Below are 22,322 nucleotides of genomic sequence, written 5' to 3' on the forward strand. Positions count from 1 at the left end.
TGTCTCTCTCTTAAAAATAAAGAAACATTAAAAAATTTTTTAAAAACTCACAATTTTGTTCTCTGGGTCTGAGGTGGACTTAGTGCGAAGAAATTTATGAATGTACCACCGACTACTACTGTAAAGCATGTGGGATGCTCTAAAGGGGCAGGAAAAGAGGTTAAATGAATCAGAGAGAGGGGACCATTGATGTGGTAGTTATAGAATGAAAGTCAAAAGAATGTTCTACAGAAGAGAATTCAGGGGGGAAAGCAGTTTTTAAAATTGGCCATTTAAAAGACATTGATGAAGTATATATTTGCACTTACCAGTACATCTCAATGCAATGCCCACAACAAGCAATTGAAGTAGATGGAGTTACTCGTATTTCCGCAGCATCTCAGATGGAAGAGAAAAAAAAAAAATCTGGTGTTTAAATCAAAGGTTACAGGATTTGCTTACAGCCATGTGACTAGAAAGCGGCTCGGCTGGTCCTCAAACCCCAATCTGCTGCCATAGCTGGCAGAAAAATAAAACGGATGTCTTGCTCCGGTCTCCTTTCAGCCTGGTTGTTGGCCATTTGCTGTCTGGCTCCCTCATCTTGGAACTCTGCTCTTCCCAGCCTTCGCTCATCCCTAGACTCAGATTCTCCATACTCGGCATGGCTCTCCCACCCCGCTCAGAGCCAGGGCTTTGGAAACTGGTCCTGACAAATTTTGATGAAGTGATCCTATCAGATCAGCTTCCTGAGGACTTTGAGTTCTAACAAAGTATTGGGGGGACAATGACACTGCAAGGAAGGAATTTCAAGTATCGCTAACTAAAACAGTGGAGGAATTATTTGGGAGGAATGGGCCTTATTCAATATCTTTCTACTCTGGCAACCAAAAAAGCCCCCAGATCTCAGCACCTCTATCCATTTACTTTTACATATTTTTTAAGTAACTTAGCAATATGTGACTATAAAACTAGAAATCTAGCGTACTTATTATATTCGTTGTAAAAGCACTGATGAACTGAAAACCACGTATGCTGCTGGTAGCAGTATATATTGGCATCATTGCTTTGCAAATGGTTAGTATTTTATTATAAGATTAAACACACGCTTACCATACAGCCCAGAAATCTCAATCACACGTACTTTCCCAAGAGAAATGAAAATCTGTGTCCACATAAACATCTACATGTGAATCGTTTTAGCAGCATTCTCCCCAAGAGTTAAAAACTGGAAACAACCATAACTTCCACCAAGTGGATAAACTTATTCAGACCGTGCATGAGATGGGTACTGCTTAGACACGAAAAGGAATAATCTGCTGATGTATGCAACATGGGCAGATCTCAAACACATCATGTTCAGTGAAAAGAGTCAAACTCAAAGAAGTGTAAACAAATCTTGGAGATATTGTGGGTTTGGTTTCAGATGACCACAATAAAGTGAATATCATAATAAAGTGAGTCAAATGAAGTTTTTGGCTTTCCAACATACATAAAAATTACCTTTACACTACACTAATAAGTATGTAATGGCATTATATATTAAAAAAACAATGTACATGCCCTAATTTAAAAATCCTCTGTTGCTAAAAAATGTTAACGATCATCTGAGCTTTCAGCGAGTCATAATCTTTTCACTGATAGAAAGTCTTGCCTCAGTGTTGGTGGGCACTGAGTGACCAAGGTGGTGCTTCCTGAAGGTGGGGGCAGCTGGGGCAATTTCTTAAAATAAGGCAAGAGTGAAAATTGCCACATCAAATGACTCTTCATTTGAAAACTTCAAGGCCATTATATGGTTATTAAGTGACCTAATTTCAATATTGTGTCTCAGGGAATAGGAGGCCCACAGAGAGGTAGAGACAGGGGGTCAGTGGAGCAGTGAGAACACACAATTTGTCAAGTAGGCTCACTGTCTTATACAGGCACAATTTGTGGCACCCCAAAACAAATACGATAGTAATACCAAAGATCTTTGACCACATAACAAATATAATAATAATGATAAAGTTCGAAATATTGCAGGAATTACCAAAATGTGACATAGGGTCAGGAAGTGAACAAATGCTATGGAAAAGCGATGCCGATAGACTTGTTAGATGCCGAACTGCCACAGACCTTCGATCTGTAAAAATACATTATTTGTGAAGTAGAATACATCAAAATGTAATAAAATGAGGTATGCCTGCACATGATGCATAAGATTCCATTTGTACTGGCAGCATAGCACTAACAAAACTGTGGAGACAAAAATCAGAGCAGTGGTTTCCAGTGGCTGGACATGGGGTAAGGGAATGACTGCAGAGGAGCAAACAGAACTTTCAAGGGTGATGGAAACGTTCCACATCATAATCATGGTGTGCTTACAAGACTGTATACATTTGGCAAAGTTCATTGATCTGTACAATTTTAAAATGTTAATTGTATTGCATGTGAATTACTCCTCAATAAATTTAACTTTAAAAGTATATGACGGGTGCCTGGGTGGCTCAGTTGAGCATCGGACTTTGGCTCAGGGCACTATCTCTCAAGTTTGTGAGTTCGAGCCCTGCATTGGGCTTGCTGCTGTCAGCGCATAAATAGCCCACTTCAGATTTTCTGTCCCGCCTCTCTCTGTCCTTCCCCTGCTGGTGCTCTCTCTCTCTCAAATATAAATAAAAAAAACATTTAAAAATCTTTTAAAAAGTTTATAAATTTTTTTTTAACATTTATTCATTTTTGAGACAGAGAGAGACAGAGCATGAATGGGGGAGGGTCAGAGAGAGGGAGACACAGAATCTGAAACAGGCTCCAGGCCCTGAGCTGTCAGCACAGAGCCCGACGTGGGGCTCGAACTCTCGGACCGTGAGATCATGACCTGAGCCGAAGTCGGCCGCCCAATCGACTGAGCCACTAAGGCGCCCCTAAAAAGTTTATTAAAGAAAAATATGTTTGAGATATTTTGAATCTCAGATGTGAGAAAAAAATGTTTAAGGAAGAACTTATTGCATATTTGCTATAAGACAGGCACTTTGCTGGGATCTAAGAATATAGAGATGAAAGACAGTCTGTGACTTTAAGGAGCTTATAGTCCAGTGGAGAAGAGACAGGAGCAAACAAAACCACAACATTGAGTGATAAGTGCATTAGTAGAGATACACACAGCAGGGCTGGAGCACACCCTGGGGTACCTAGACCAGGTTTCTAGAAATGATGGACTCCCTAAAGAGAGATGATGCTTGAGTTTGAGTCAAGCTGCCGTAGGGGTTAGTGAGCCAGATAACAGAAGGACATCCTTAACTAGGGAAGTATAAAGTACAAAAATAGAGGGAAAGAGAGAGAGATAAAGTTCTCATGGATCAGCTCTAGTCTTGAAAATTGCCAAAAGGAATAAGGCAATGAATGAATAGGAGAAAAATTAGACTTGTCAGAAAGTAAATTCCATGGCAGTGAGACATATTAAAATGTGAACTGTTATTTCCCCAGGAAATGGTAGATGATCTTGAGAATCCAGAAAACCAAGTTCATAAGATAAACAAGACTGCTACATGTTAAGAACGAGCACTCCTTGCTTTAGCATAGTGGCCTATTAATTCTTCAATGGCTCAAGAATCAACACAGACTTTATTGATCTCTTCCATTTCTAATTTTTACTACTTTCCTCCTATATGTCCTATCTACTTCAACTCACTAATATAATAGTTTGGCTTCAACTTTCTTCGCCCTACATTTTCACCTTTATTTTTTTAATGTTTATTTATTTATTTTTGAGAGAGAGAGTGAGAGACAGAAGTGGGAAAGAGCAGAGAGAGAGAGAGGGAGAAAGAGAGAGAATCCCAAGCTGGCTGTGTGCTGTCAGTGCAGAGCCCGATGTGGGGCTCAAACCCATGAACCTGAGCCAAAACCAAGAGTTGGTCACTTAACCAGCTGGGGTACCCAGGCACCCCACATTTTCATCTTTAAAAAAAAGGTAAGCACACAAAAATACGGCTAGTTGTCGTGCTGTATCATTGTGAGACATATAAAATCGTTTACCTGATGTATTAACTTCATAGTACAAAAGTCCCTTCCCAAAGATGCAACAAAAACAGTACAATCTGATGATCCCTAAAGCATATACCTAGTCTCATAAAGCAGGTTCCTGCATGTTATCTCACAATACTTCTATTTCTGTTCTCCTGGCCAAAACTGAGTTGCATGGCCTCACCTAACTGGAAGGTAGGAAAGAACACATAGTCTTTATTCCAAACAGTCATGTGCCAGCTGCTAGAAAAGGAAGAATGGGTAGTGTAGGATAAGCAGGAATCTCTGAATCAAAGAGGAGATTTCCCTTATCCCTCAGAATACTGGGACCATAGAGATAATGCAGTTTCTTGTTAAAATACAAACTCTAGAACTTCATTGCCAAAATTTTCCTTTGATTTGGAGCTGTTTGTTTTTTCATTCTGTATTCATTCCATTCATGACCCTGGAGCCTCACAGGTTCCTTTACAAAGCACTAAGGACAGTGCCTAACGTAGAGTAAGTGCTAGATAAATACTGGCTGTTATGGTGATTGTCTCTGTGTCGTGAAGCCAAAGAATCTTATAGTTACAAAAGAGATAGTCCAGTCTAATCTCTGCCACCGTCTCCCACCCCTTACCCAAGTAAGGGTGCTCATTTACAGTCTTGGTGCCTCACTAAAATAAGGCAATGAATTTGGTAGATTAGTGCTATACAAAAGCAAATAGCACTTAATAATATATTTATAAAATGAGAAAAAAAAGTCTTTTGCAGAATTGTGTCTCCATTTAAAAATACTTTTTATTGCATTCAATTCCATCTCTTTAGGACTTAAAGTTTCCATGACTGGTGGCTTGTCAAATATGCCTAGTTGTTTCTACCTCTATTAACTGCAACTTTTTATGTGAATTCTTTCCTCATTTGTGAAGATCAGAATTTCTGTTCTGTAGATGATAGTACCAAAACCTCCCAAATAAGAGTTTCCACATATATATGCTTATTTTTAATTATTGATTATTAGCTTATTATAAACAGGCACATTTTCTAATGAGCTAACTATATTCTTGGTAACAAAATTGAACAAAAATTACGGTTGCCTTTTTCAGTCTTTGTTTTGTAGCCATTGATAGTCTTTGCCAAATTTGCATATTGCTTTCTTTTTATAATTCAGGCTCTTATTTCTAAGAATGTCACTGAAAACTTGGCAAGAAAATACTAAAAATTTTCAGCTTTCTGTGTATCTTTTGCTGTGAACCACAGTCCAAGAAATACCATTTTGTCATATATACTAATGTTATATTTTGATAGATAAGATATTTCCTGATGGCTAATTTTGCAAGACAGACCTGAGAAAACTCAGATAAGATTGTTGACCTATTATTTTTATTTTATTAGAAAGCATCCTGGGTAATTTCCATAGCATCAAAATGACATGGGGGAAAAAGAGTAATAATTACATATTTTCGTTAACTGCAGTGTAATAATAAATAAATACGAGAGAGGACATTTCCATTAGATTTTCTTGTTTTAGAAAATTAAGTAGAAAACAACATTGCAGTTTACTTAGGGACAAACTGTTTTGAGAACTGAATTTACAATTAGCCCAAAGACGAATCACATGAATTATTATACAAAGGAAACAAATTTGCTTCCAAACAACTTTATGAAAAGGAGTCAATCCAACAGATCTTGGATCATACTCTTTAGGAGACTAATTCATCTCTTGGGAACTCTGATCAAAAATAAAATCTTTCAAGTGTTTCCTTATCCACTAATAAGTCCAAATTATGAACAATGTTTCTAACATCTTCGTCTCATAGCTATCCACAGTCTAAAATCAAGAAGTCAAATTTTATCCCCTGTCTTCAAATTCACAAACACCTCATCATCACAAGAAGTGGCTCCAAGTCCCTCATTCTTTCTGAGGTTAGATTGAGACCTGTGAGCAAATTTGGCAGCCTAGTCATTTAATGCCACCTTTAAACCATTCTGTACCCATTTATTCAACATACAGTGCAGGTAGGATGAAACTGATTACCTGTTAATAAAAATTGTATGCCCTTTCCAAAGAAGTGGCACTGGGTATAACTTTGTATTTTAACTTACTTGCAAACGTCTCTTAATTTGCGGTTTTTTCACCCCTTTCTTTATGAGCAATGAAAGGAAGGAACAAAAAACTGTACCCTATGTCACCATAAGTCAAATGGCACAGATCTGCTGCATTCGTTTACTGGGGCTTCCATAACAAAATACCACAGGCTGGGAGGTTTAAATAACAGAAATTTATTTTTTCATTGTCCTAGAGGCTGGAAGTCCAAGATCAAAGTATCAACAGGCTTGATTTCCCCTGAGGCCTTTCTCCTTGGCTGCAGACAGCTGCCTTCTCCCTGGGTGTTTCTGTTCTCAGAAGTACAGGGCGTGGCTTCTCCCTCTCCCTCCTAATCTCTTATTTTTTTTTTTTTTAATTTAAATCCAAGTTAGTTAACATATAGTGTAATAATGATTTCAAGAGTAGAATTTAGTGATTCATCACTTACACATAACACCCTGTGCTCATCCCAACAAGTACCCTCCTTAATGCCCATCACCCATTTAGCCCATCCCCCCCACCCAACACCCCGCCAGCAACCCTCAGTTTGTTCTCTGTATTTAAGTCTCTTGTGGTTTGCCTCCCTCAAAATGATCTCCTCCTCTTATAAGGACACCAGGCGTATTGAATTAGGGCCCAGCCTAGTGATCCCACTTTAACTTAATAGCTCTTGAAGGCACTACTTCCAAAATAAGGTCACATTCAGAGATACTAGGAGGGTTTCAACATATGCATTTGGGGAAGATGTAATTCAGCCCGTAACATCTGGCCATCCTAAAATGTTAAAATCAGACAGGAAAGGACCTTATTTCAACCCTTGACAGCCTTCGATTACAAAATCCTAAAATGTGTCTATCTTACATGGCATTTCATATTTTACTTTGGGATTCCAAATCATTCTCTGCACAAGGACATTTGCAGAAACTGAAGGAACAAACACAGATTCATTTCTTAATTTACTTCTACTTGCTAAGGTAGGATTAGTATCCTGAGAAGGATTAAAAAATAAAAAAAAACCAGCAAAATAGTCCCTGTTTTTACTAAGTGTGAGTCCTCTGTTCAGCTTACCTTTGTGACTTTTGATACCAGGAAGCTTCTTGGAAGATACACTAAAGGATTTAAAATTTAGAACTTTAAAAAAAAAAATCACTCATTCATGGGGCATCTGGGTGGCTCAGTCGGTTAAGTGTCTGACTTCACCTCAGGTCATGATCTCACCGTTCGTGAGTTTGATCCCCGCATCGGGCTCTGTGCTGAAGGCTCAGAGCCTGGAGCCTGCTTTGGATTCTCTGTCTCCCTCTCTCTGCCCCTCCCTTGCTCACACTCTTTCTCTCTCAAAAATAAATAAGCATTAAAAAAAAATTTTTTTTTAAATCACTCATTCCTTGGAAGCCACATCATGGCAAATATATGTCATGTTTTGAACTACAAATAATAGGATACCTTCCTAATAGGCTTAACTGTGAAGGACAATTCTTATCTAACATGAAGCCCAGTAGCTAGCAGTTCCAGTTTGGTGAGTTCAGTACCAAAACGAAGGTGGAACTCAGGGCTTGTCGTCTCCCCTCTGAGGTATCAGAAGTTGGTTTCTGTCCTCTGCTGGTTGCCAGGTTGACACCAGTCATCACCTCCTTTCACAAGTGTGCTCAGAGCCTGGAAGGGAAGCCTTTATCCTCTTGAATCTCTTCTTATCAAGGAAGAAAGCTTTGCCCAGAATATGCTACCTCAAAATACGACTGTAGAAGTCCAGGACGTGTCACCCCAAATATGCTACTTTGGTACATTGATTGTTTTGAGTTATAAGCACTTGAAAAATAGCAAATGCAGGGAGAGGCTTTCTCTGAACTCCCTTTTCAGTCTAAAGACACATGGTCCAAAAGGAACTCAATTGTTTTAAATTTCCTCCTTAGGAGTTTCAACAACCATGAAAAATTGGTAAAATTGGACACCACACCCAGACAGACTTTGTCACAAACTACCATACCTCCCATCTATTCTTTTAAATGTCCATTTGTCTTTCCTAAAAATGATTTACTTTCCCCTAAGAGGCCTACATTCCTCCTCTTTGTTGATTAAAATGGTATTTCAGCCTGAATCTTAAGGCTTCTCAGGGAGTTACTCATGTTCCCCTAGTTATTTTCCATGTATACATGAGGTATACATACTAATCAACATTTGTCTATCTTTCTATGTTGTTTATTACAAGGGTCTCAGCCAAGAACTCAGAAGGGTGGAAAGAAATTATTTTTCCTCCCCTGTGGTCCCAACCTCCCGTAAGGCATCCCTGGTACAGAGAAGTGGAATTTACTCCATTGCTTTTCACACAAATACACAACAGAGATGGTCATATGCCAGAGAGAAGTGCTTCCTAACTAATTTTCTTACAAAAACAACATCCACTTCAGCAGGAGTGGAATTTATTTGCATTTCACCTGAATCTTTGAGAGAACTTGAGTTTATCAGCATTATTCTGTTTTAGTGCCTTGTTTCAATTATCTAGTGCTGAAAACATGGCTTAAAAATAGTATTAATTTCTTTTGCTGACTGATCTTGGGCTGAGTGGACTCAGCTAAGCAGTCCTTACTTGGCTCTCTGTGCAGCTGCAGTCAGGCAGCAGGGGCAAGGGTCACCCTGAAGCTTTCACACGTAGCTGGCACTTGGGCTGAAGTCACTCAAACAGCTATGAGTAGAACAGCTGGGGCTCCTTGGTCATGTCTCCATGTTTCTCTCTGGGAGACCTCCCCACATGGTGACCTTAGGGGGACATTTTGCACAGCAGGGGAGGCTCCATATGCAAGTGTACCAAGAGGAACGATCAGAAGCTGCATAGACTTTTCTAACCTAGCTTTGGAAGTCACACAGTATCGCTTTGGCCACATTTATTTGTCAAGGCAGCCACAGGACCACCCAGATTCAAGAGGTGGTCTTGAAAGGAGAAGTCTCAAAGAATTGGTGGACATATTTTAAATACCACCACACACCCCTTCAAGATTGGCCCTCCCATCATCTATTCAGCTGGACCACCCTCAGTTTACCTGTGAGTCCACAGAACCTGCTTTCCATGGCCATCTGCACCTCTAGGCCCTCATCTCTCATCACTATCCTTGTGGACAGTTCCCACTTTCATTTCACACACCTCCCTTGCAGGATGGACTGTTTAGAGAGTGAGGTCTTTGTGAAAAGGAACCAGGATTTCTGGTTATCCATAGCAAAGACAAAGACTCTCATAACCAGTGTTTCAAGTTAAATTTTAGTCCTTATTTCCTCTCATGCTTTTTGGTTTCCAAAGAAGGAAAATGCAGAGACAGCCAACTAGCAGTGGGGAAAGCTCTCCTGTGCCAGCGAGGCCCAAGCCTACCAGCAGTCAATGGATATAAACACAGAAACAAAAAGCAGTCGGGGCAGTGTGGAAGGAAATGGCTGCCTGTCCTCCTAACCCTCTGAAGGTGGACTGCTTCAGTCCTGAAGCACCTTCAGGACTACTCAGCTTTGCCTTCAGCTCAGCTTTGCCCACCTGAGCAGAAAAGATGAGCATCTGGAATCTTAGCTTTCTCCCTTGAATGCCTCTCCACTCAGTATCTGTCAAGCTGACCAACTTTTCCTTGAATAAAAAATTCGAGTGAGAGCCTGAAGTAATGAGTATTCTTCAAAAACAATTTCACCAAGACATATTAAATGAAATTTCCAGTGGCAGCTTAACCATTTTAGGAAGAAAAGAACCTTATATAATTTACACATGTTGGTAAAAGGAAAGAAATTCCGTGATGCTCAATCTAGGACATAGACTCCATTATGTGGAAATAAATTCCTCAAGACCCCAAATATCTTTGGTTCAGTCTTAATTTATATTAAAGTTACCTTGTTTGTTCATTTGTTTGTTTTGTTTTGTTTTAAGCAGGAAACATTGAGGGATGTGTTAGGAAGCTGTTTTGGTGAGCACATTTAAGAATGCAAACCACAAGATTTACAACTGGCTTTGTTTGGATAAAATAGAACTGAGCATACATACTTGTCAGTTACCATAAAATATAAGTAAAACTTACAGTTACTCTGTGTTTTGTCATCACAAAATTGAGTTTCTGTGTAACTGACTATGAGGAGGAAAAAGTTTTCCTATAATCTTCAAAAAATTATCTTACTAGTTTTTAGGACTTCTACTTGTAACCTTTAGGTTATAAATATTTGTTTTGAGAAACTGCATTCGTTAAATTGTTGTAGGGAACTGTTCATGGAGAGTTATAAACTCTGCCAAAAAGGTTGATTTTATCCACCAATCTTGAACTACTGGTTCACTACTTTTTGACCTTGTTCAGTAGTAAAACAAAAACACTATGAACAGTTTCTTAAAATTAGGAACATTGCCAAAAGCATTCTTATTTACAAAAACCGTATTGCAAAATAACTTTAATAGGCCAACTTTAAAACACGGTGTAGAATCCTGATTTGCCATAACCTGAGCATGGAGCCCTGGTGAGATGCCCTTTGATTTCCTGACATTCCACCTAATAGATGTCAAACTCTGAATAAGAAGCATATTTGGAGGATTTGGGGAGAATCAATGTCAAAAGAAAAAATGGGTATGGAAACCTCAGAAACATGGTATAAAGTGAAGAGATGAATACAGGGAGTTAAATTGTGAAATGTCATGATCCTATTTTTTTTTTTTTGACAGCATAAAACTCACATCAAGATTAAAACTGAAAACAAAGGAAATTCGTGTCTCATAGAAGGTTCCTAACCACCCTGTCAAAGGGTGCTCCCCAGTTCCAACCCCAAGCATTGTAGTTACACTGAAGTTTAAGTTTATGGGTGTTAAGAATATTTGATTAAAAAAAATGACCGGATTGACAAAAGAAAAATGGGGAGGAGGAACATTGTTTTAGCTTAATAACAGTGTTATTATATTAGGACATAACAAACAGATACAAGATATGGTCTTTGGTAACAGCCTGACTTTAAAAAACATATAAAAACATTTTGGGGTCACTTGAGGCAATTGAAGATAGCCAGTATATTATGAAATAATTAGGAGTGATAATGGCACCATGTGATATAGGATTATATGCTGACATATTTTGGAGTGAAACTTCATATAGTCAGTCTACAATTTAAAATGGTTTGGTGAGGGGCGCCTGGGTGGCGCAGTCGGTTAAGCGTCCGACTTCAGCCAGGTCACGATCTCGCGGTCCGTGAGTTCGAGCCCCGCGTCAGGCTCTGGGCTGATGGCTCGGAGCCTGGAGCCTGTTTCCGATTCTGTGTCTCCCTCTCTCTCTGCCCCTCCCCCGTTCATGCTCTGTCTCTCTCTGTCCCAAAAATAAATAAAAAACGTTGAAAAAAAAATAATAAAATAAAATAAAATGGTTTGGTGAAAAAATACATAGATGAAGTGTATGTGGTAAGACAACAATTGGGTATAAAAGTGTTGAGTATACTCTTTCTTCCCATTTTCTTTATGTATAAGAAATTTCAAATTAAAGTTTTTATTTTTTTTTTTTTATTATTTTTTTTTTTTACCATATCATTATTTTTAATGTCCAGAATTTATAATACAAGGGCCAGAGCTTTCTCCCCAACTCAAGTTTATAAATTTTCAATTGGCTTGTGAGGCCAGTAGGGATACTTCTTTTTGTCTAATTTGGTTTCTGGGAAGACTTCATTCAGGTCCTCAATGGTCATCTGATCAAATGGAATTATATTCTTCATCTTCTCCAGCTCTTTTTCATATTCCACAATCCTGGCCTTTGAGAGAGACAAAAACTCAGCACAACTTTTCACATCTTCTCTTTCTTCAGCATCCACCTGGACAGTATATTTATCCTTTGGCACAGGAACCTTCAGGGCATTAAACTTCTTCTCAAAGTCATCTACCAAGCCAGCCTTCGCCACATTGGCCCTGTAGTAAGCCCAGTCGATAGCAGGTGGATTCTCAGGGAGAGTTGCCAACCTGGAGGTGAGGGTCTCATTCCAGGATTTCAGGGAGTTAGCAATGGCCTTCTGGTTTCGGGGTATGATCTCCCCAAAAGCTACCCAGTCAATGGCTTTTAGAGCAAGTTTTCGCCCAGCCATCTTGAGATCCTTCAACTACCGCGGCGGCCCCTCAAATTAAAGTTTTTAAAGTACATGGATGTTACTCCTGTCCCCAGATTTTTTTAATTCTTAAAATAAGAAGGAAATGTGTGTTAAATTTGGCTTAAGAAGATGGGACCTGTAAGTTCAAAGAGCTAGCAAATATAGCCAAAGTGCTGTTGTTCAGATGTGAAGGTCCTCACCATTGAAACAAGTCTAGAAATGTTGCATCACCCTTTGGTTTCTGTGGACAGTCTTATGCCAGCTATGCTTGAATTTCAGGCTAAAAGGTAAAATGTAGTTACCCCAGGAGCCAACCAAGTCCACGAGAGGTCAAAAGGGTGCACTCTCATCATGGATGGAGCTAGAGGCTAAGTGAAATAAATCGGTAAGAGAAAAACAAATACCATATGATTTCACTCATATGTGGAATTTAAGAAACAAAACAAACAAAAGAGGAAAAAAAAGACAAACCAAGAAATAAACTCTTAACTATAGAAAACAAAATGATGCTTACCAGAGGCAAGGTGGATGGGGGAATGGGTGAAATAGGTGAAGGGGATTAAGGGGCACGCTTGTCATGATGAACACTGAGTAATGTATAGAATTACTGGATCACTATATGGTACACCTAAAATGAATATAACACTGTATGTTAACAACACTGGAATTAAAATTAAATAAACAAATAGGTAATAAATAAATAAATAAATAAATAAATAAATAAAAGTGTTGGACTCTCTTTATTGGTTTCAGTGTTTCTGTCTCTCAAACTAAATGAAATAATTGGTCAGAATAAGCCTCTGTGTCATGATATAACAATAATAACAATGAATAACACTATAAATAATACTAATAATAATAATAATAATGCCTAACATTTATTAACCACTCAGGGAAAGGCACCATAAATTGGTTTGGACATTACAGGTGATGCTTCAATATTATGATAGATAAAGCATGTTGCACACACTGAGCTATGTGGTCATTATGAATTGTCTTTCCTTAAGCCAGGTGTTCAACAGAAATTTATTAAAGTCTTTCATAGCATCTAAATGGGCAAACTCCCAAGGTTAAGCACTATTGGCCAACTGTATAGGGGTTATATGGGCAGCTGAGACACCCTTCCCTCCTTATACCTTTTCATCCTCTAACTCCTGCCTGTCCTGACTTCATCCTTCTGCCTTCCAGAAGGACTTCCTCCATTCCAAGCTGGCTGAGGCTGTCTACATACTCCCTTACTCCACTTGTAGCCCTTATTATATATCTAATCCTTTGAGCCACTCTACACAGTTCAAGACCAACATGTTCAGATCTCTATTAATTTTTTTTCATATCTCTACTGATTCATCAACTTATCCCTCCTGCCCTCACTAGCCAGAAATACTGTGTCTTCCTTCTGGGAACCTCCTTTATGCACAAATTCTCAGGAACAGAAGGAATTAACACAGTCTGAAGAAAGGAGTGGGGTGTTTTTCAGTCTGGCCTCCCCATCCAGAAACCAGACTGAGTCAATCCCTGAGGGCTGTGGCTTCTCATAGACATCTGGAGCCACCAGCTCAGCTCCCAGGGTTATTAGGAGGATCAAATGACCTAAAGTAGGTGGCAAAACTCCACAAAGAAATAACTATGGCTATGTGACTTGTTAAATAGCCCATGTTGGGTTCATTATGTCTTCCTTATTTAATACTTTCTACTCTACATCAAAACTTCAACATTTTATTTTTATAAAACTTTTTTCAACTGTTAAGAACCCGGCATGTATTCAGGAGGTGCTCATAAAATATTCATCTATTCAAAAAATATTCTATAATAGACTAAGGAAGCATAAGACAGTCATCTCCAAGGAACTTGCAATTGAATGGAGAAAATAGTGGATGTAAGACACGCTTGCTGTTACATGGAAGTACATGTAGGCAGTGCCATCGGAGTACAGAGAAGTAGACTTCTGATGGGCAAGAGCCTCATAGTGTAAATTGAGGTTTACTGAAATGTTATTTCAGTCTACAGTGATAGGAGGAAGAATGTGAAGTTTTCCTTTTTCTCCCTATCCAACACTGCCTCCTAGTGGTGCCATGGCCCCTTTGCAGTGCCTCTCAATTCCTCCCAAGGGAGTACAGGGAGGGAAATGGAAACATCGAATCAACAAGTGGCTATAGAATCTGAATCGATTTGTGAACATCACTTTTAAGTTGAGCCATTGTAAGTGAAGCCTTCATTTCTTTTGTTCTTCCCTTCCAGGAAAACTGTTCTACCATAGAAGTGTCACCTACTATGGGTCCTGGCATTTTTATCACAGGGTGCACTGGGAGAAGCAAAGCACCCTCAAAAAAGGACATAAAAAGGAAAAGGAGAGCTCTTCCACTGCCTTCATGGAAGGGCCAACTCCTGTTCCCAAGCTGCAATGAGAGAAGCCTCCTCGTGGAGACTGCTCAGGGGAAGAGGAAGGTCACAGTTCCCTGAGTTTGAGTCTGGGACCTGAAATATGTATGGTCCCAAGAGCATTGAAATCTTGATGCGTGTATCAAAAAACAAAAATGCTGTCATGTCAAGAGTGGAGCTGTTTTCTGTTTTGGAGGAAGTGATGGCTTAGGTCCTCTTTGGGGGCAGGCTGTTACTTGCCCTGGAGAGACCCCCACGATAGGCCAAGTGACTGTTCAAAGACAAAGCTGAGGCTCTAGAATCATGTGAAAGGTTGTCAATGAAGCAGATGGAATTCCAGCTTTGAATACTTTCTGTTCCATCAACAAAACAAAAATGTTGACACTTTCTTTCCAAATATGTATGGGTTGGGACATCGTGTGCCTGAAAATGGTTATTTCTTTTTGTGGCACGTGAAGGTTTTATTGGAGAGGCACTAACAGGAGCCCAAAGCTGGAGCAGTCATCTTCACCAGAAACTTTGCAAGACTTGATGTAAGTCTTGCACCAGAATTGCTGCCTCCAGGCCTCACTGAGGAAGTGTGGCTCAGAATATAACTCACTGAGAGCAGGAATTTTGTTCCATGGATATACACTCCAGGGACTAGAACCTTACTGGGTTCATAGTAGGCATTTCAATGTTTGTCGAATGAACACATGAAGGAAAAGTGCTACCCATTTCCCATGCAAACCAGTTCTGCCCTGGGACAACAGGGAAGGGTAGGTTTGGGAACAGAAGACAGAACCTGAGGCAGAGCAGTGCCTAGCTGAGTTGAATTTTCATGGTATTGGTGAAGTAGTCTGACAAGAAGGGCAAAAGGGAGGAATATGGAAAATCATATTCCTGGTCATCTGTGAGGGCCTGATGACACAGAAATGAACCAGGACACCTTGAAGTACAGCAGTGCTTCTATGTGGACAGGTGGGAATTTTGGTCATTTGGACACTAATGTAAATGTGGCCTCCACGGGCTCCCAAGCTGGGTGACCAGGTTAATTGGTCAGCATAACTAGCACAACCCAGCACTAACCACTTCTTGTGTCCGGAGCAGCTCTCTTCTGGTCTACTATTCCCATATTTTAAAATTGGAGCGCATAGACATTGGGTCTCGTTTTTGAAGGAACATGCTGTAACTATAAATTAAAATTTCTGGTCTTAGATTATCTCCACCATCAGCTTTCTTTTTACCTCTGATTATTGAAGGTAGAAATCTAAGAATAATGTCGCTGGCCCTCTTCACAAATTCACCCATCCTTCTATTACTTCTGCTCTCTTCATGGTGCTTATTCTGCTTCTCTCACAAAACGTGACTCGTAAGACTTTAGGTTATTATTAATATCCTTACTAACACCTCCTGCCACCTTTGACTTACTCTCACCCCAATGACACCCATGACAATTCACTTTCCTCAATATTTTTATTTTTTCAATGTTTATTTATTTTGAGAGAGAGAGTATGAGCAGGGGGAAGGGCAGAGAGAGAGGGAGAGAAAGAATCCTAAGCAGTCTCCTCACTGTCGGTGCAAAGCCTGATGTGGGGCTCAATCTCACGAACCGTGAGATCATGACCTGAGCCGAAACCAAGAGTTGGATGCTTAACTGACTGAGTCACCCAGACATCCCTTCCCTCGATATTTTTTAATCTTGCTTTGTCTACAATAATATCCTCCTTATTAGCCATTCCATTGAAGATGGACTCCGGTCCATCTTCAATGCTACTGCTGAAACCTTCTGAAGGTCCCCAGTCATATCTCCTTCTGCCCTCAGGTTTACCTCCTTAAAAAAAAAAAAAAAATCAAGAAATCCTGCAATGGATCCTTGGATACCAAAATATCATAAATTTCAGATCCCATACATTTCAGAATTTCTCTTTTCCTGCCACTAAAACTTTGAGCAGAATATTCTACACTTCTAGAATTAACTTACTTATCTCATATCAAGATATTTTTCATCTCTCAGTTACTCTTGAGAAAAAGAACCATATACTTTTAAGTATGCTTACCTCCTACTCACCCTTAATTGCACACACCAGGTGCATACAGTATCAAATCTTAATTCTATATTTTTTGAATACTACATGTTTAATCCATGAGAACCTCTTCAGAGTATTATTTCCTTAAACAGAAGCTATTGATTGGCAAGGAGTGAGCCCTAAAACAAATAGGGTCAATTATGATACTTTTCAGATTCACTTGATGAATGCTGGACTAGTCAGAGCCCTTTCCTGAAATTTTTGAACATGGGACCAGAAATAACCCTCATTTTCTTTCAGGTGTGTTTCTCAATATTCATATGTTGAAGCCCTAACCTTCAACATGACTATTTGAAGAGAGGGTCCTTATAGAGGTAACTAAAATTAGATGAGATCATGATCCAGTAGGATTAATGTCCTTATAAAAGGAAAATACACCGAAGCTCTCTCCACACCACAGGGGAAAGGTCATGTGAGGATGCAGCAAGAAGGCAACCATCTGCAAGCCATGAAGAGAGCTCTCACCAGAAGCTGACTCGGTCAGCACCTTGACTCCTACCCTCCAGAATTGTGAGAAACTAATTTCTGTTGTTCAAGCCACCCAGTCTGGTATTTTGCTACTGCATCCTGAACACACTAACTGCAGGCGGCGAGGCTGGAAAGTACGTGTTAACAGAAGACATGTTTCTGCCATACTGAAGAATGGATTCTAAAAGGATAAAGCTGAGACAAGAGACAGAGAGAGTCCTAAAAGCACGCCTGTCCTCCAGTTATTTATACATAGAACAAAGATTAGAACATTAACAGAAGCATTCTTCTTTATTCTTTTTTGTACTTAGTATGCATGAATTGGTTTCACATCAAGAAAATGTTTCTGGGGCACCTGGGTGCCTTAGTTGGTTGGGTGTCTGATTCTTGATTTCAGCTCAGGTCATGATCCCAGGTTCGTGGGATAGAGCCCCACATCAGGTTCCATGCTGAGTGTGGAGTCTGCTTAAGATTTTCTCTCCCTCTCTCGCTCAAAAAAAAAAAAAAAACTTAAGAAAAATAAGGTGTTTCTGAAATGGCAATATAATACATTGTACTTATTAAGTGTTCTATACACATCCATTTTTTTCTTTCTCAGCATGTTTAAAATCATCTATAATAAAAAAAAATTCTACCACTTAAAAAGCCTGATTTGGAAAACAATGATCACAGATGTGTTATTTATGCTAGGCTGCTGCCATTTTGAGAAATGAGGCTAGAGTATCTTTTATTTTTTTTTTTAATTTTTTTTTCAACGTTTTTTATTTATTTTTGGGACAGAGATAGACAGAGCATGAACGGGGGAGGGGCAGAGAGAGAGGGAGGCACAGAAGCGGAAACAGGCTCCAGGCTCCGAGCCATCAGCCCAGAGCCTGACGCGGGGCTCGAACTCACGGACCGCGAGATCGTGACCTGGCTGAAGTCGGACGCTTAACCGACTGCGCCACCCAGGCGCCCCGAGGCTAGGGTATCTTTTAAGACTTGAGAAATGAACTGATATTTAAAATTGCTTCTTGAGAAATGTATCATTTTGTTTTGTTTTGTTTGTTTTTACATCTTTCAATCCTATGGAGGGATTTTGTTAGCTGCTTTTTGTCCAGATCTTTATTGATAAATACAGAGTTAAACAAAAAAGAGACTCCTAGTTTCTCATCCGTGACAAGCATTTCTGGCCTGTTTTTTTCTAAACGTGTTACAACTAAATTGGAAAGAACCCTTTAAAAAAAGTCATCCTGATAGGATAGAATCAAAGTGGAAAAATGGCTGTTGTATGTATCATGAAAGTTTTAGCTCAAGTGCATTAGTTGAGGTAAAATGGTCTGGAGAGATGTAACAAGGCCAAGCAAGAACATCAGCCAAGAGAATATTTTTAGCAACTCCCCAGAAGGAAGATGATGGCCTCCTATAAGAGGTCAATAAAGATCTGACATAGTCTCAGAATTCAAGGAAAGAGCCCATCTTTGATCATATATTAATGACACATTTATAATTGGAAGCCAATATTCAAATCCAAATTTATTTACACACACACACACACACACACACACACACATTATATTTGGGCATGAAGGCTACAAAAATGTAATATAAATTCTTCTTCCTCATGTAACATACTCCATATATGCTTTGAAATTACCATTTCAATACAGAGCTATTTTCCAAGCAATCTAATTGTAAACATGTAATCACTTTTTTTCACTGGTATATTACACTAGGACAAAAAATTGGAAGCTGTCTTGTGCTTTGATTAGTTTTCTGCATGAATGAGATGAATCCTGCAAAATATCCTTGACTTGAAAAAGTTGCTTTAAACAAAACATAAGTAGCAGCTATGAAACTACAATTTCAATAGAGGTAGGCAATTGGAGTAGATACATGGCTAGATTCATGGAAATCAGAAAAAAAAGAAAGGAAATAAAAAGTTGCCTGTCTGTAAGACACAGATCTATCAAACATAACACAATATTGAATCAGTAATGGAACAATGTTCAAAGACAATAAAGTCTGTGGGGGGGGATAAACCAGTAAAGTTTTCCTAAGTATTTTTCTTTCTTCTTTCCTCATGTAGGAAGTACCAAGGTAAGTAGCAGATGAAGAATTGTTTTTGGAATAAGACACATCTATATTTAAAGTCTAGTTCCAATGCAATTGCTGTGTGTTTGATCTCTCACTATTTCCTCAGTTTCTAATTCTTGCTAGTAACAGTAACAACAACTGGCTTGGATCAAACGTCCATGTGTTTGTTTATGTTTAAACTTCTTGTTAAGTTAGTCGTATGGCTATCAGATTGTATTGCATTTTATGAAACCAAAAAAGACCAATCTAGGACTGTATGTAGGGACATGGCCATTTGTTGTGTTAGTCTCTGGAAAGAGATCACAATTGCTGCTTTCTCCATCTCCTATGTTCCAAAAACATTGGTCCTCTTTTTGCAATTCAATCATGCCAAGCAATTTCTTTTCCTTGGGATGCTTTTCTCCTAACATTTATCACACAGCTGGCTCCTTGTGTGTGTGTGTGTGTGTGTGTGTGTGTCAGTTCAAATGCTACTTCCTCTGAGGCCTTTCTAGCTTTCACTCCATCATTTTTCCTAAGACATCACACTGTTGATTCCTTTATGGCAGTTCCCACTATAGACAATTATCATGCTTATTAATTTATTTACTTGTCTATCTCCACTGACCAGAACAAAGTAGGCTTTCAATAAGCAATTGATGGCTGGATAGATAGATGGAGATGGATGGCTGATGGATGGATGAATGGATGGATGGATGGATAGATGAGGAAGGACACAGTCTGATAAAGATCCTCCTCCTCTGTCCATAATCTGACCACTTCTGATTACTTGTATGACTAACACCTACTCATTGTCTCCAATATTTCCCTCCTGGGTGATTACAGTGGGCTTCTTTTTTTTTTTTTTTTTTTAATTTTTTTTTTCCAACGTTTTTTATTTATTTTTGGGACAGAGAGAGACAGAGCATGAACGGGGGAGGGGCAGAGAGAGAGGGAGACACAGAATCGGAAACAGGCTCCAGGCTCCGAGCCATCAGCCCAGAGCCTGACGCGGGGCTCGAACTCACGGACCGCGAGATCGTGACCTGGCTGAAGTCGGACGCCCAACCGACTGCGCCACCCAGGCGCCCCTACAGTGGGCTTCTTAAAGGATCAGTCTACTTCTACCCCTGGGTCCTACTTCAACACAACAGTCAAGCTAATCCCTTTTACAATGCATGTACATCTGTATTCTATAAAAACAAAACAAAACAGGGGCACCTGGGTTGCTCAGTCCGTGGGGCAACTGACTCTTGATTTTGGCTCAGGTCATGATCTTAGAGTCCTCAGATCAGGCTCCACGCTGAGCATGGAGCCTGCTTGGAATTATCTCTCTCTCCTCTCTCTTTGTCCCCTCCCGTCAAATAAACAAATAAATAAACTTAAAAACACACACACACACACACACAAAACAAAACCTGCAGTGGTTTCCCACATCCCTCAGAGTAAAAGTCAAAGTCCTTATAACAGCCTACAAGTCCCTTCTTAGTGTGGTCCGTCCTTACCTCTCTGACTTCCCCTTCACTCCTAGTGATAACTGCTATTGCCTTCCTGTTCCTTGAACATGCCAGGCACTTTAGGGCATTTGCTCTAGACTGTTCCCTCTTCCTATAATGCCTTTTCCTCATATATCTAAGTGACTAACTCCTTCACCTTCTAGTCTCTATTTAAATATGACCTTCCCATTGAAGTCTATCCTCACACCTTATTTTCTGCTGCAACCAATCACCCCAACCTCATACCAGGTCTCCCTGTTGGTCTTGTTTTCCATAGAACTTACTGCCTTCTAACATATTATACAATTTATTTTTATATTTTATTAACTGTCTTCCCTGCTACCTCTCACTATAATGTAAACTCAGTTCATCCATGATTCCCAGGTACATACAACGGTGTCTGGCACATAGTAGGCACTCAATATCTGTTAAGTTGAATTATTAGTCTCAGTGCATACAAGTCCTGATGAACAGATTACAAGATGTTGCTCTCTGGGTGGCTGCATCCAGGACCCAGGAGAAGGGAGTCCAAGTTAGATGCCTGGAGAATTGCCAGCTTTGGGGAATTTGTGCAAAACTCTCAAACAGCAGGAATGGGTCTGCAAACTCTGAACCAAACTGCCTATAGCAGCAGCATCATTCTTGTATTCTCCGCATCTACTTGCATTTGTGTTCCCTAAGGAAATCTTTTTGAAACATTCCTGTCTGCTGTAAGACACCATTTATGGCCACCATTTATTAATCCTCTAAGTACTGTTCAGGGTAAATGGTAGAGTTTACCATTGGATGGTTCCAGTGGTTCCATTGGATGACACAGTAGGTGGGAAAGTCAGGGAACCCTGCTTTGGTTGGCTCCTGGCTGCGAAACCTACGTGAACTAATGTAAGCAAAACGGGAAAAGATATTTGCCAATGGAAGCCTAAGTACAGGGCACCGATGTGCCTCACATCAGAAATTAGAGCCACGAACGGAAGGTTCCTACAGTGTTGACTTTGTTCTTTTAAAAAAACAAGCTAGAAGCGTGTCCCCGCCACTCCGAGCAGAGTCCCGGCGGGAGCCTGGGACCGGACCGCAAGGCCCTGTTGCCGGAGCAGCCGCCCGCCTACCACCTGGAGGCCCGCCCGGGGGACTTCGCCCGCACAGCCACAGGACCGTCGCCGCCGCGCCCCCGCCGCCGCCCTACACCCACCCGGTCACAAGGATACCTACCCCGCCGTCCCAGGGTCTACGTTTCTATCCACCGTCGAAATGTCACCAGGTACCCTGCCCATTCCATTGTCGTTGGAGGCCGCCCCAGTCTGCAGAGTCGGGTTTGGGAGGACTTCTTCACCTTCCTGGGCATCTTCCTTGGCATCATTTTGTTCCCATTTGGGTTCATCTGCTGTTCTGCCTCCAGGAAGCAAAGATACCCCAAAGGCGGAGCAAGCCTTACTTTAAAGGGAACGATACACCGGACTTTCCTACATCCTGACATCTTTTCTTAATGTAAATGTGTACAACAGCTTTGTTTGATTAAACTTTCAGGATTGTTTTGTAAAGTGAGGTGGGATAGATCTGGCTAATGTGAGCTGAGGTTCGTGAGCACAGGAGTCATAGCCGTGGACACGCAGCAACACTGCTCCCAGGGTAAATGACAACCCAGTAAAACACTGCTTTTATTTTTTGCAGTGTTCAATTTGAGAAAGGTGAGAAATAACGTTTTAAATAAACGAGATTCATACCATTGTGAAACACACACACACA

General features: G+C 40.1%; 1 protein-coding gene and 1 pseudogene across 1 annotated transcript; one reads left to right on the plus strand and one right to left on the minus strand.

Moving 5' to 3' along the window:
* Window positions 1-11,564: 11,564 nt before the first annotated feature.
* On the minus strand, window positions 11,565-12,139 carry LOC131513460 (ATP synthase subunit d, mitochondrial-like). The gene has a single exon (XM_058732609.1). The coding sequence runs from the start codon at window positions 12,107-12,109 to the stop codon at window positions 11,624-11,626; it is 486 nt and encodes a 161-aa protein (XP_058588592.1). The 5' UTR covers window positions 12,110-12,139; the 3' UTR covers window positions 11,565-11,623.
* A 3,266-nt stretch (window positions 12,140-15,405) lies between these two features.
* Window positions 15,406-22,322, plus strand: LOC131515427 (membrane protein BRI3-like; annotated as a pseudogene).

This window comes from Neofelis nebulosa, chromosome 6 (genome assembly GCF_028018385.1).
Source record: "Neofelis nebulosa isolate mNeoNeb1 chromosome 6, mNeoNeb1.pri, whole genome shotgun sequence".
NCBI lineage: Eukaryota > Metazoa > Chordata > Mammalia > Carnivora > Felidae > Neofelis > Neofelis nebulosa.

Bases quoted from the DNA above. Each gene is read 5' to 3' on its own strand.
- LOC131513460 (XM_058732609.1), bottom strand. From the start codon at position 12,109: ATGGCTGGGCGAAAACTTGCTCTAAAAGCCATTGACTGGGTAGCTTTT.